The sequence below is a fragment of the Equus quagga genome, chromosome 8 (genome assembly GCF_021613505.1).
Source record: "Equus quagga isolate Etosha38 chromosome 8, UCLA_HA_Equagga_1.0, whole genome shotgun sequence".
Classification (NCBI taxonomy): Eukaryota; Metazoa; Chordata; class Mammalia; order Perissodactyla; family Equidae; genus Equus; species Equus quagga.
The window spans coordinates 39,997,960-40,010,172 of NC_060274.1; the positions used below are offsets into that span (position 1 = coordinate 39,997,960).

General features: G+C 43.3%; 1 protein-coding gene across 1 annotated transcript in view; it reads left to right on the plus strand.

Annotated features, from left to right (window-relative positions):
• Positions 1 to 12,213, plus strand: part of HECW1 (HECT, C2 and WW domain containing E3 ubiquitin protein ligase 1) — a 175,575-nt gene that overhangs the window by 51,300 nt on the left and 112,062 nt on the right. Inside the window, exons 4-5 of the mRNA XM_046670619.1 lie at positions 7,566 to 7,708; positions 10,613 to 10,713. Coding sequence (XP_046526575.1) covers positions 7,566 to 7,708; positions 10,613 to 10,713 — 244 coding nt within the window. The remainder of the gene's footprint in view (positions 1 to 7,565; positions 7,709 to 10,612; positions 10,714 to 12,213) is intronic.

The window sequence follows — 12,213 nt, forward strand, 5'->3', positions numbered from 1 at the left end:
GGCAAGGGATGACGAGGACCCGGACCAGTGGCAGTGAAAGTGAGGAGGAGAGAATGGCCTCCAGGGTGAGTAAGAGAGTGTAGACTCAATGAGTGGTTTGATGTGGGCTCCTGAAGGGAGACTGAGTGGAGCAGAGCAATAATTGATGACAATTTACCAACAAAGCACGTGCAGATGGTGAAGCTGGAAAAACAGTTCTTTTCTTTCTTCTCTGTTCAGAGTACTATAAAGGAGGCACAGAAAGGTTGGTTAAGTTACTTATGACCACAGAGCAAATTTTGGTCTTCTTGTTTTTCAATCTAGTAATTTAATCCCATTCCTTCCTGATAGGTGTTTAAGTGAGTCATCTCCAGAAGCAAAAGATTAGAGAGATAGATAGAGATATGGATAAGGAAATCATATAGACACAGATATAAGTGGAATGCATATATGTATAATATATACTTTTGTATTGTATATACTTTATGTATAACATATAATTATATACACATTACATCTTTATATATGCACACATACAGCCTAGCTGCCCACTCTGCCTAGCCACAAATAAATCTTGGCCTCACTTTCCCATAGCAGTGCCTGTAAATAAAATCTCTAATATTCTATTTTGTGGCTGAGGATTCTCAGCGCTTGATGTGTAGACAGGGGAGGTTCAGTCAAGTTCATTTGCTCTTATGCATAAGAAGAAACATAAGCCTTCCACATAGCACAATTTGTAAGAGCAGACTTTACGATGCAAAGCGGTTAGATTCCTGCAGTTTCAAGGCTCACATCTCAGCAGGGTCGTCTCTGGCACTTCCTTCCTAGGAGAGTCAAGCTACACACTGCTTAGCGGGGCGCAGGTCTTCTCCGACAGCCAGACTCCAAGGGCACCACTTCTTAACATAAAACCCTGTAATGTTGCTAGTTAGAGGAAAAAAATTGCCTTCGATTCAATTTTTGCTCTACTAGTGGAGTTGTTTTTCTGTCTATTGTTATCCTTGACTTTTGCCAGCACGATTTTTGAGTGCCCTTTTTAAGCACGATGAATAGTGCCACCTGAATTGAAAGTCGTGGACTATGCAAGGTTCGAAGGAAGAGTAGCTGCAATTTGCATGCTCCATTTACTTCTTTCCTGCTTTCCTCCTCCTTGGAGAACTTTGGCACAGGAAGCGCCAAGCCTAGTCCATTTAACTTCCATTAGTAACGAATAATGGTGTTGGCTGAATGGGACCAGGCAGCCTCTTGTGAGGAGCTTGTGTTTTATTTTCCTCTTAGGTCTTGCTGCAAGAGAGGAGTGGCGAAACAAGATGCTTGCTCTAACTGCCTATCGGGACCTATTTCACATAACAGTTAGGACCACTCAACCCCACGTCACCAGACATCTGATTTTGGCTTCTAGTTGGTCTTCCTGCCTTACCCCAGCATATCCTCCTACCTCTACAAACGCAACATGACCCAAACCAAGTCAACCATCCCTACCATTTTTTAATTCTCGACCTTTCCAGACTTCCCTAAGTTTATGAGTGGGCGTAAATGAATCCCTGTACTTCTGCTGTCTCAGATAGGGGTCATCTTTTCTCATACCCTTCCCTAAACACCTAAGTAAAAATACTTTCCAAATCACGTTGAAAATGTCTCTGAAATTTCCCACAACTATTTCTTCGTTTCTGGTTATAGCGTCACCTTCACATTGACCTCCTTATAGTCTTGGCCACCTTGAGGCAAAAATGGGTCCCTTATTTACTCAGCATGAGCAGTAAAGACCTTTCTACCTGTGGCACCTTCTTCCATTTCTTCCCAAGACCTACCAATATCGTGGATGATCAGGGTCCACGTAAATGACCTATAAGACATCCTAATTTCCTTGACCTCCTCAATCTCATTGACCGTCACTTCCATTCCTCATCAGCCATCCATTCCAGTGCTTACACCCTGATCTTGTTAAAATATTACAAGCTCTCAGTAGCTCTCGCTTTTCAATATATTCTCCTTCCATACCCAACCCTCTATTTCTGTCACTCTGTTCCTTGATTACTTTGGGATTTTCAGTCTCTCAGCCCCTGTCTTTATTCCTCCCACATGCCCTCAGTCTTGGAAATCCAATCTTTGGAATTTGTGACCTCTTCCTCTCCCACATGCCATGGCTCTCACCAACATTTAGCTGCTCCACAGATCTGCCACACTTTCCTCCTTGCCTGCCAGGCTTCCTCCTCATTTCTCACTTGTCTAGCCTGATCTGCCTGCCTTCTGGCAAGAGCCATCTTTGGGCCACCTCCTCAGCACTAACAGTGACTACGCTAAAATGCAAATCTAAGTATGTCATTTGCGTGATTCAGATCCTTCAATTGCTCCCAGATGCCTTTAGGATAAGTCTAAGCTCTGGCCAGGAGGCTGTTCATTTCTGGATCTTATTTATGTATTCAGTTTCATCTCAAAACATGACCACCACTGTGACCCCAGATGTAATGAGGCAGCCACAGTTCCCAAAGGGACTGCATACTCTGTGAACTTCAGCCCCTTGCCCATGGCACCTTCTCTCCCTGGAATGTTTTTCCCATGCTTTCTTCATCTGACCGATGCTTACTTATCCATTAAGACTCAGTTAAGGCATTGCATCCTCTGGGAAGTTGCCTCTGCCTGTCCATCAGGCTCCTTCCTACCACCATTGTCACCCCTCCTCTCTCAACCTGTCCATCAGGCTAAGCCTTTGGGGACCTTTTCTGTTTTGTCATTATCTACCTGAAGCATAAGACTGTGAGCTGTAAAGGTTAGAGATCTATGGCTCCAGCATTCCAGCACCCAGGGTGGTGGCTGTGTCACCCAAACCCAGCTCAGAGTCAGTGCTCAGCAAGTGTTTCTGAGTGAATATATAATGTTCCTCTTCTTCTGAGCCACTGGCTCCTTTATTACCAACACCCTCTTACTCTCTGCCTCGATTGCCCATTATGGAACTGCTATCAGTTTACATAATTGCCAATTAAATATTTTCTTTGGTTGGCTACTCTGTTTTATTTCAGTAAGTTCAATTTATGGCAGTTTTTTAATAGAAGATCCACCTAATATCTTTTCTGAAGCAAGATGAAATATAATAAATAAAGCATCCTATTTCTATAAGTGGCCTATTGAGTAACAATGCAAATCAAAATAAATAAATACCCCCATATATTGCAGCATCAGTCCTGACATCTCTCTGAAAAATTGAAGATGGTAGACCTATGTCAGTGGTTCTCAACAAGGGCGATTTTGTCCCCCAGGGGACATTGGACAATGTCTGGAGACATTTTTGGTTGTCACAACTAGGAGGGGATTACTGGCATCTAGTGAGTAGAGGCCCACTCTCATCCACTACTATTAATAAGAATGCCAAGACAAAAAAATGAACTATTAAACTAGGGTTTGAAGAATATGTTACAAATCATTGGACCAAATATTCAGGCCACAGAGGAAGATTTAGATTTGATCTAAGGAACATTTTCCTAATAATGAGATTATTCGATGTTAAAATGGGTTCGTACTGAGGGGGCCGGCCCGGTGGCGCAGCGGTTAAGTTCACGCGTTCTGCTTCGGCAGCCCAGGGTTCGCCGGTTTGGATCCCGGATGCAGACATGGCACCGCTTGGCAAGCCATGCTGTGGCAGGTGTCCCACATATAAAGCAGAGGAAGATGGGCACAGATGTTAGCTCAGGGCCAGTCTTCCTCAGCAAAAAGAGGAGGATTGGCAGCAGATGTTAGCTCAGGGCTAATCTTCCTCAAAAAAGTAAAAGAAAAAAATGGATTCATACTGAGAGAACTGTGGTTCTCCACTCTTGTTGTTCAGTAGAGTAATCTGGGAAGCTTGAAACATTACCAGTGCCGGGGTCCACCCCCAAGGGAATCTAATTTAATTAGTCAAGGATAGGATCCAATAATGGGTATTTTTGCAAAAGCTCCCCAGATGATTCTAATGGGAGCCAGGGCTGGGTACCAACAGCCCAAAGCAAAAGCAGGAGTCCCAACAACCTGTGCTTCAACAAAAGAAAGTTGACTTTTAACTAAAAGGAGGCTTGCACTATAGGAACACTGTGTCATTCCAACCCATGCCCCAGCAGTGGGCCTTGTACAGCTTTCTATCTGCCGTTGCTGCCCGATTGTAAGAGGTCTGACAGCTGATGCCTAAAGTGCAGCCAAGAGAGAGAATTCAGAATCCGATGCTCTAATGAAGAGTGACCTCTGGAGCTTTACTCTCTGACCCTCAAGACACCAAGAGTTCCTTTCCTTTAGGCTGGTTTCATGGCTTATGCAGAGATGAGGAGCCATTTATTTGTTGGTTGGTCCAAGTACGTGTTACAGTTGCTCTTAGATGCTCATGAGCAAAAAGAACAGGAGGAGGAAGTGGGAAATGGCCCGACTTCAGACCACTAAGGATGTCCAGGACCGGCCCTTTCATTTGCCACAGGTGAACTAGGATGCAAGGAGATAAAACTCCCAAAACACAGAGGGCTTGGAGCAATAATGCATCTTTTTTTAAAAAATCTTTTGCAGATAGAGTTCACAGATTTCTCCTTGACCAATAACCAGACCATTTCTCTGGACAGAAAGACAGAGTGGGCATTCATAGTAGGAAAATTGTAGCTTTTGTCCATATATTAGGCATTTGAACCAGGCCGTATGCGTTCCTACACACAGCTGTAGAGAATTATTAGGCATTAAGGGCCAGCTGAAATGAGGAAGTACATGTGAAGGATGTCCAACAATTAGTCCACAGGAGAAGGAAAGAGTAGAGGATGGGGCAGGGAGGGGCTGGAGAGAACAGGAATGGAGAGGGAAGAACGCAGTTTAATCTAACATGGCATGGGCCTTCTTTTCCCATTCTAGAGTTGAAGATGCTGAGGTTCAGAGAGGCGGTGAATGAGAGAATAAAGGCCAGGTCCACTTCACTCCAAAGGCTCTTTAGGGGCTGGAAGTAAGAGCAAGGTCAGCAGAGGCAGCCAGGCAAAATTCCTCCCCCACCCGGCCTTCGTCTCATGGGGCTCACTTGCTCCTGAATAGACAGACTTTCACATTTTCAGAGCTGCTCACCACTTCCCAAAAGAACCTGACCCAGCTGGGGGTTTACATGAACCGTAGTAACCACGGCGTGGAAATAAAAGGTCCTGGTGGGAGAGGTGGAGGCTGGGATGAACAGGTGGCCACGTGAAGAGAGGCTGAGAGGGAAGCCCTTGTGAGGGAGGAAAGGACTCAAGAACCGCCACCGAGTTGCAAATACGTTTTGATAAGCTGACCCTAGTGTCCCGTGCGGGCTGCTATAGCCAGAAATACTCTTGTTTTAATAAAGGTGGTTGAGTTTGTCATTATGAAAATAATATGGGCTTATTACAGACTGTGCAGAAACTGCAGAAAAAAGAATGATGGAAAACAGTGCTCCTTGGTAAAAGCTGCTATTAAAATTTGTGGCAATTCTTTCCAGTCTTTTTACTATTCATATATTTCACATTTTTGTGATCATGAATTACATGTTTCCCGCTCTTATTTCTTAGCAGTATAAAACAAGCATTTCCTATCTTATCATTTAAAGTGTTATAATTATATTGTAATTGTATATATATATTTATAAATCAAATATAAATTATTGCAATTTAGAAAATTATGAACTATTCTCTCATATACATAGACTCCAATGTACGTGGCCTGTTGTTGAGCATTTAGGTTAGGAGATCCATGATAACACACTTCAGAATGCAATTACTGGACCGAAGATACAGATGTTTTGAGGACCTGAGACAGTTAAGGGGGCTAGATCCTCACTCCGACAGGCCTTCTTAGAGGAGTACCTATTCCTGGGTTTGATCCTCAAGCTTAGCACGTCCATAAATTCAGTTTTGTGCATATCAGGAATGATTGGTTCTTAGGAATTGACCACAAGTTAACTAAAACTAATGTGTAACGGAAATTAAAAGCACCATGTGGAGGGTGTGGAAGTCATTAGGCTTTTGCCAAAATCTTCTATTGTCTGTCTCTCAGACTCACTGCAGGGTGGAACTTCCTGTTCCCTGTGGTCGGCTGGGGCATGTCTAGTTCTGATGAAGAGTCAGAATTGGAAGTAAACACTTCTTTGCAGAAGGAAGACCCTCCAGAGTTCTCTTTCCCTCTGTCACTGTGGCTGGCAGTGTTTGAGAGGGTGTCTGCTCCATCAGCCTGGCTCCCTGAGTGACTACTGACCAGAGCCCTCTGCCAGCCCACAATGACAGTGTGAGCAAGGAACAAAACCCTACCGTCGTAAGTCACTGAGACTTGAAATTTGGTTGTTACTGCAGCTTGCCCTAGCCCATCCTGACTGGTACAGAGGGGCTGTTAACACTAGCACGCCCAATGTCTTTAATCTCTGTAATTAGAAATCAGCTAAAGTTAAAAGATTGCTCTTAGGAATTAATCAGCATAAAAGAAAATACTTATATATTCAGCTGTTTCACCATGCTTGATTAAAGGTACTGTAACAGTCGATGTTACTTAAGACTCCCTCCTCCCAGATGGTCTAAGCTGGGCAATGCCAACATTTACCTCCCTCTCCTCTTCTACCCTTTGATCATTGACCAAGCCAACTTCTGATGGTCACAGTCGTCCTTTAACTGTCGCTTTTGTTTTAAAAGTCATACAGTATGCTATTTTTAAAATGAACACTTTAGAATCGGATGAAAAGATCTGCTTTCTCCCCTCCCCTACCAACCCACTTCCCGGGGTTCTGTGTGGGGTCTACCCCCGCAGGTGGTTCAAAGTACAAATGGCATCTCGCTCTTCATGTTCTTCTGTGCCTCGCTTTGTTTTCACTTAGTTTGTCAGGTGTCTTTTCATGTCAGTGCATATTTATTTACCTGTTTCTTTCTAATGACAGCAGAGTTCTCTGTTTCCAAGATTTCCCATCTTTCGTTTAACTGGTTTCCTACTGATAGACGTTTTTGGTCTTTCCAGCCTTTTGCTATTGTTGCTCATGCTTCAGTGAACATCCTTATAAAATATATATTTTGCACACTTGTGCAAGTTGATCCAGAGGGAAAATTCCAAGAGTAGAATTCTGAGTTGAAGGGAATTTTCAGCTTAAATGGCAACAAATATTGCCAATTCCCTTCCCGAAGGTCGAATCAATTTACATTTCCATCAGTACCCTGGGGGAGTTCTTGTCTCTTCTCACTCTCAAGAGTGTGGGGTATTATAAAACTTTTTTAAATCTCTGCCATTATAATCATAAAGAAAGGTATTGCATTGTTGATTTAAAGTGCGTTTCCTTAATCATAGGTGAGTTTGTGCTTGTTCTTTCTTTACTTATGTTCATACCGTCAGTCAAGTGTGGTGGGGCCTGGGTAGCATTCTTTCTCCTTAAGGTGAATTGATTTTATTATTTGACTCTCCGAGAATACCCTTATTTTCAAGCACCTCTTTGTTGCCATTATTCACTTACTGAATAAACAGGGCTCACAGCCTTTCTAAACCTTGGTATAGATATTGCTGCTGGGGTGTTTTCCAATGACATCATCGAAAGCAGATGGACTGGGAATTGACCAGCTCTCGCCCCTCTCACTTAATTGATATGACATATTTTTTCATTGCAGCAATTCAGCTTTGTGTCCTTGCCCACTGACGTGCTGGAAATTGAGGTGAAGGACAAGTTTGCCAAGAGCCGCCCCATCATCAAGCGCTTCTTGGGAAAGCTGTCGATGCCGGTGCAGAGACTCCTGGAAAGACATGCCATAGGGTAAACCTGGGACCGAGACTCAGTATCAGTGGCTTCAGCCAGCAGGCCATGCCCCGGGGAGGCCTGTGAGCTACAACAATAGAGCGTCCTAGAGATGCAAACTAGGATGGTGGTGTTGAATTTCCTTGACTTCTCCCATTCATTCTGTTGCTTGACCCACAACCTTCAATTCAACAAATGCTTCCCTTTCCCCTTGTTTGTGTATCACTGGTTACTTATGCAAGAAAGTAAAAATTCCTAAGACATAATATTGAAAGAAGCCCTTAATGCAGCCTTTTTCTGTACACGTAGAAATTAAAATTTGTTTTACTATGAAAAATATTATTTCATTCATATGCCTGTCTTGTGTGTAGGATTTAATCATTTGTGACATTTCCATAACAAGATGAAATGCTGGGGTGCTAGAATAGGATGCCTTAGAAAATTCTAGGATTTATAGAAAACGCTAGATAACATGAAATATTAAAACCATGAATTCTCATGGAACAATAGCAATTATGTTGTTCACATAATTCAGTGGCATATGAGAATATGTTTCTGTGTTTCGTATCTTTTACATTCATGTCCATTCATGGTTCTCATTAAAGTGAACTCTGAGCAGATAAAATCCTTATGTATAATATATATTTCCTTAGGTAACAGCAGCTGTATTTGAAAACACTAGGTATAGCCCTCTGGCCATAAACTTATGCTTCAACACAATGTAACTCTTAGAATGACATCAAAGGAATGAGAAAAATTATGCAGAATTTCTAAAAGTCTGAATTTAAAGCTCTTTTGGTTTTTGTAAGGGCCTTGGAATCACTAATGGTTCTCAGAAGGACATTTAATTAGAACCTTCTAGCACGTGTGCAGCTGTGTGCACATAGATACACGTTAACTCTCAAGCCAAAGGGAGTTGACATTTATGAAACTACAGCGATATGTCAAAACAGTGTTTGCACTTTGCGTTCTGCCCTGTGAGGATTAAGCAAACAAACAAAAATGTCCGTCAAGAACCTAAAGCAGTCCCTGGCCCCTAGGGCCTAGCGATTCTAAACTGTTCATTTCTTCAACAGCATACTGTATGACTTTTAAAATAAAGGCAACTCGGAAGGCACCCTCAACTGCTTCACCTCTACCATCCCAGCCCTCAGCTGGCCTTCTGGCTGCCCTGAAGTCCCCTAACCCTGACCACCTGAGCTTCACCTTGGAAACATCACAGGCTGCCTTGAACCATTTACGGAGTGGCCCTGCCTGATGCCCCAGCTGGATGGAAGCTATTTAAAGGCAGGGGCTGCGCATGGCGGGCGTGCTTTGTATCAACTGTATCACTTTTGACATGACACAGGCTCAAAAAATATTTGTTCATAAAGTGGGTGGAAAGAGAAGCCTGAAAAGCAAATATAAAGCATAACAAATTTAATTTTGGTCTCACTGTATGATTGTCTTTAGGCTTCCCCTGAGTTCAACTAGGTTTGGGGTTCAGGATCTGTGTCTTATGGTCCTAGTAGGACCTCCTTCATAATATTGACCAGGGCCTTTCTACATAAACAAAATTTTGTGGCTCTATTTTTCCTGCATATAATGCTTAATGTAATGAACTTTCTAGGAACTCCAAACACTAAACCATGGCTTACAAAAGGAAAATACTAAGTCAGTGGGTCACTGGGATATATGTTGTTTGTTTCATAATTCTGCTATTTTCTAGAAAGAAACTTTAAAACACTACCAGCCAGTCATTTATCTTTTTATTTGAATGTCACAAATGAATAAATGGAATGAATACAGAATCATCTGAGTAACAACTGATTTTGGAATAAGATTTGTTATTATTGGGTACACTAGATTTGTCAATTCCTGAATATCCCAAGGGAGTTACTTTTCCTGTGTAGGTCAAGGTAGGGGACAATCTACATTGTAGATGGCAATATAAACCAAAGTTTCAGTTTGATTTCCTCCAATAATTTTCTTCTTAGTAATTAAAAAATTGCCCTTGAGTAGGCAGAGGGGATGGTGTCAGAGTTCCAGGGTGGAGTTTCAGAGTCTCTACTTGGGACCCTGGAGTTGGTGTCATTGAAGTCACAGGCCAGTGAACCCAGCACACATCTTGCTTCACTCCATCCTGCAGCAGGTCCCTTCTGAAGCACTCCACAGGGTCTCCAGTAACGATGGCAGCATCCTTTGTTAGACAGTACACATATACTGCAAGGCATGCATCTGCTGCCAGCACTGTCCGTAATTGGAAAATGTCACCCTGCACAGGAAAAGCAAGCAAAGAATATCCATATGTTTTGGGTTTTTGAGTGGGTTTTTGGGGGGTTTTTTGTTTGTTTTCTTTTTTGTCCCCCCCTTTATGACACAGGCTGGCAAACTTTCTGTAAAGGCCCAGGTAATAAATATTTTAGGCTCTGTTGGTCATATGGCTCCAACCCAGCTACTCAACTCTGCCATTGTAGCATGAAAGCAGCCCCAGACAATAAGTAAACTGCTAAGTATGGCTGAGTTCCAATAAGTCTTTTGTATTTGTAGAAATAGATTTGCATTTCATATAATTTTCATGTGTCACAACCTATTACTCTTCTTTTGCTTTTTTTCCCAATCATTCAAAAATGTAAAAAGCTCATGGCCATTCATGGAAAAACAAGTGGTAGACCCAATTTGGCCCATGGGCTATAGTTTGCCCATATATATAGTTTGAATATTCCGTAAGGATTTTCTGGAAGTTTCCCTGTGCTGTCGAGCAGATGTCCTTCCCCATCTGTACCTTAGGACCATCTCAAATGTGACTGAGCAGATCATCACCTCCCAACAGCAGGGCCTCCCTGGGCTGGCCTGCCTGGCCCACCAGAGCAGAAAGCACACGGTGTGGTCTCTCGGAGGAGAGGTGTGGACAGATCTGTGATGGTGCTTGTTTCCTTCTAGGGACAGAGTGGTCAGCTACACGCTTGGCCGCAGGCTTCCAACAGATCATGTGAGTGGACAGCTGCAGTTCCGCTTCGAGATCACTTCCTCCATCCACCCAGGTATTTTCAGCATGAACTTCCTGTCTTATTCTAGCCTAGTGTCAGAGTGTGGCTCCTTTCTCTAAAACACAATAACAGGGCTGGCCCAGTGCTATAGTGGTTAAGTAGGCACACTCAGCTTCAGGAGCCCAGGGTTTGCAGGTTCATGATCCCGGGGGTGGACCTACACACGGCTCATCAAGCCATGCTGTCGCAGGATCCCACATACAAAACAGAAGAAGATTGGCACAGATGTTAGCTCAGGGCCAATCTTCCTCACCAAAACAAAACAAAAAAAATACAATAACCATGGTTCTCTCCAGACATGTCCTAGGTTTCGTGGTTCTCTACCTTATCCATTTGAAGCCCAGAAGCCAGTGGTCTGTTCTGGAAACCGGGTTGCTGTCCCCTTGATCGAGAGGCTCCTCTTCATTCTGGTGACCCAAAGGTAGAGAGTTAGATGGTGCAGTGGGCATTGACAGTGAGGCCAACGTAGATATGGAGCCATGTCTAATTTATCATTTTACTCCCAGCACCCAAATAGGAGGCACTTAATAAATGTTTAATTATTGCATACATGAGTGAATGAATGAACGTGAACATGAATGAACATGATACATGTCATATTGTTAAAGATCTATGATTGTACAGTGGCTTTTTACAATATCACAGGGAAAATGAGAACTTTAAATTGGATAGGGGACTTTGGAATCATCCAGTGTTCAGTTTTTCAAGCCAAAACATATTTCCAAATACGAATGATGAGATGCCTCATAATTCCACTTTTACTCCTCTCCCACAGACCCCATCCTAAGTGCCAATCACGCTGAGAATCCTTTGGTCCTCTGGGCCACATCTATGAGCTGTTGAAGCGAATGAAGCTTTTGAGAACTCTGAGCCTGGAGCTCATCACTGCCGCTCATTAAACTCCAGTTGCACTTTTCTATATGCCCAGTATTCACTGCAAATTGGGAGAAAACACCTGTCTTGTCCTTTCAAATTCAGCCTTTTCTACATTCTAAGAATAAAACTGACTCTTCCTTCAGTGCAGCAGTAAGGCCAGTGGCATTAGTGTGTTTGAAATGGGAGGTTCACATCTGACGGGAACCCAACAGAGCAGCTGGGGAAGGGAGAGGTGAACCGTGGTGCTGCTCCTTGAATGGTTGCTTGGTGTGGAGACCACGTTTATCTTGCCACTGTGATAACCTCCAAGTGTCGGAATCCTTCCAGTTGGAGCTCCTGGGTGACTGTGGTTGCTCCCATCATCTTCTCTAATTGCCCAAGAACCCTACTTTCCCATCCTGCCCCCCCACCCCCACCCCGGGAGGCCCAGCCATAGACACACCCTGAGCAAGTATAATTAACCTCGCCTGGGATCAGCGGGGAACTGTAAGCACCCCTCCCCCATCTCTGAAGTGTTCCCTGTAGCACACATTGTTGAGCACCTACTGTGTGCTCAGGACTGGGGTAGCGCTAGCCTGTGAGCATTTTTACCAAAAGATGAATTCCCTTGAAACAACT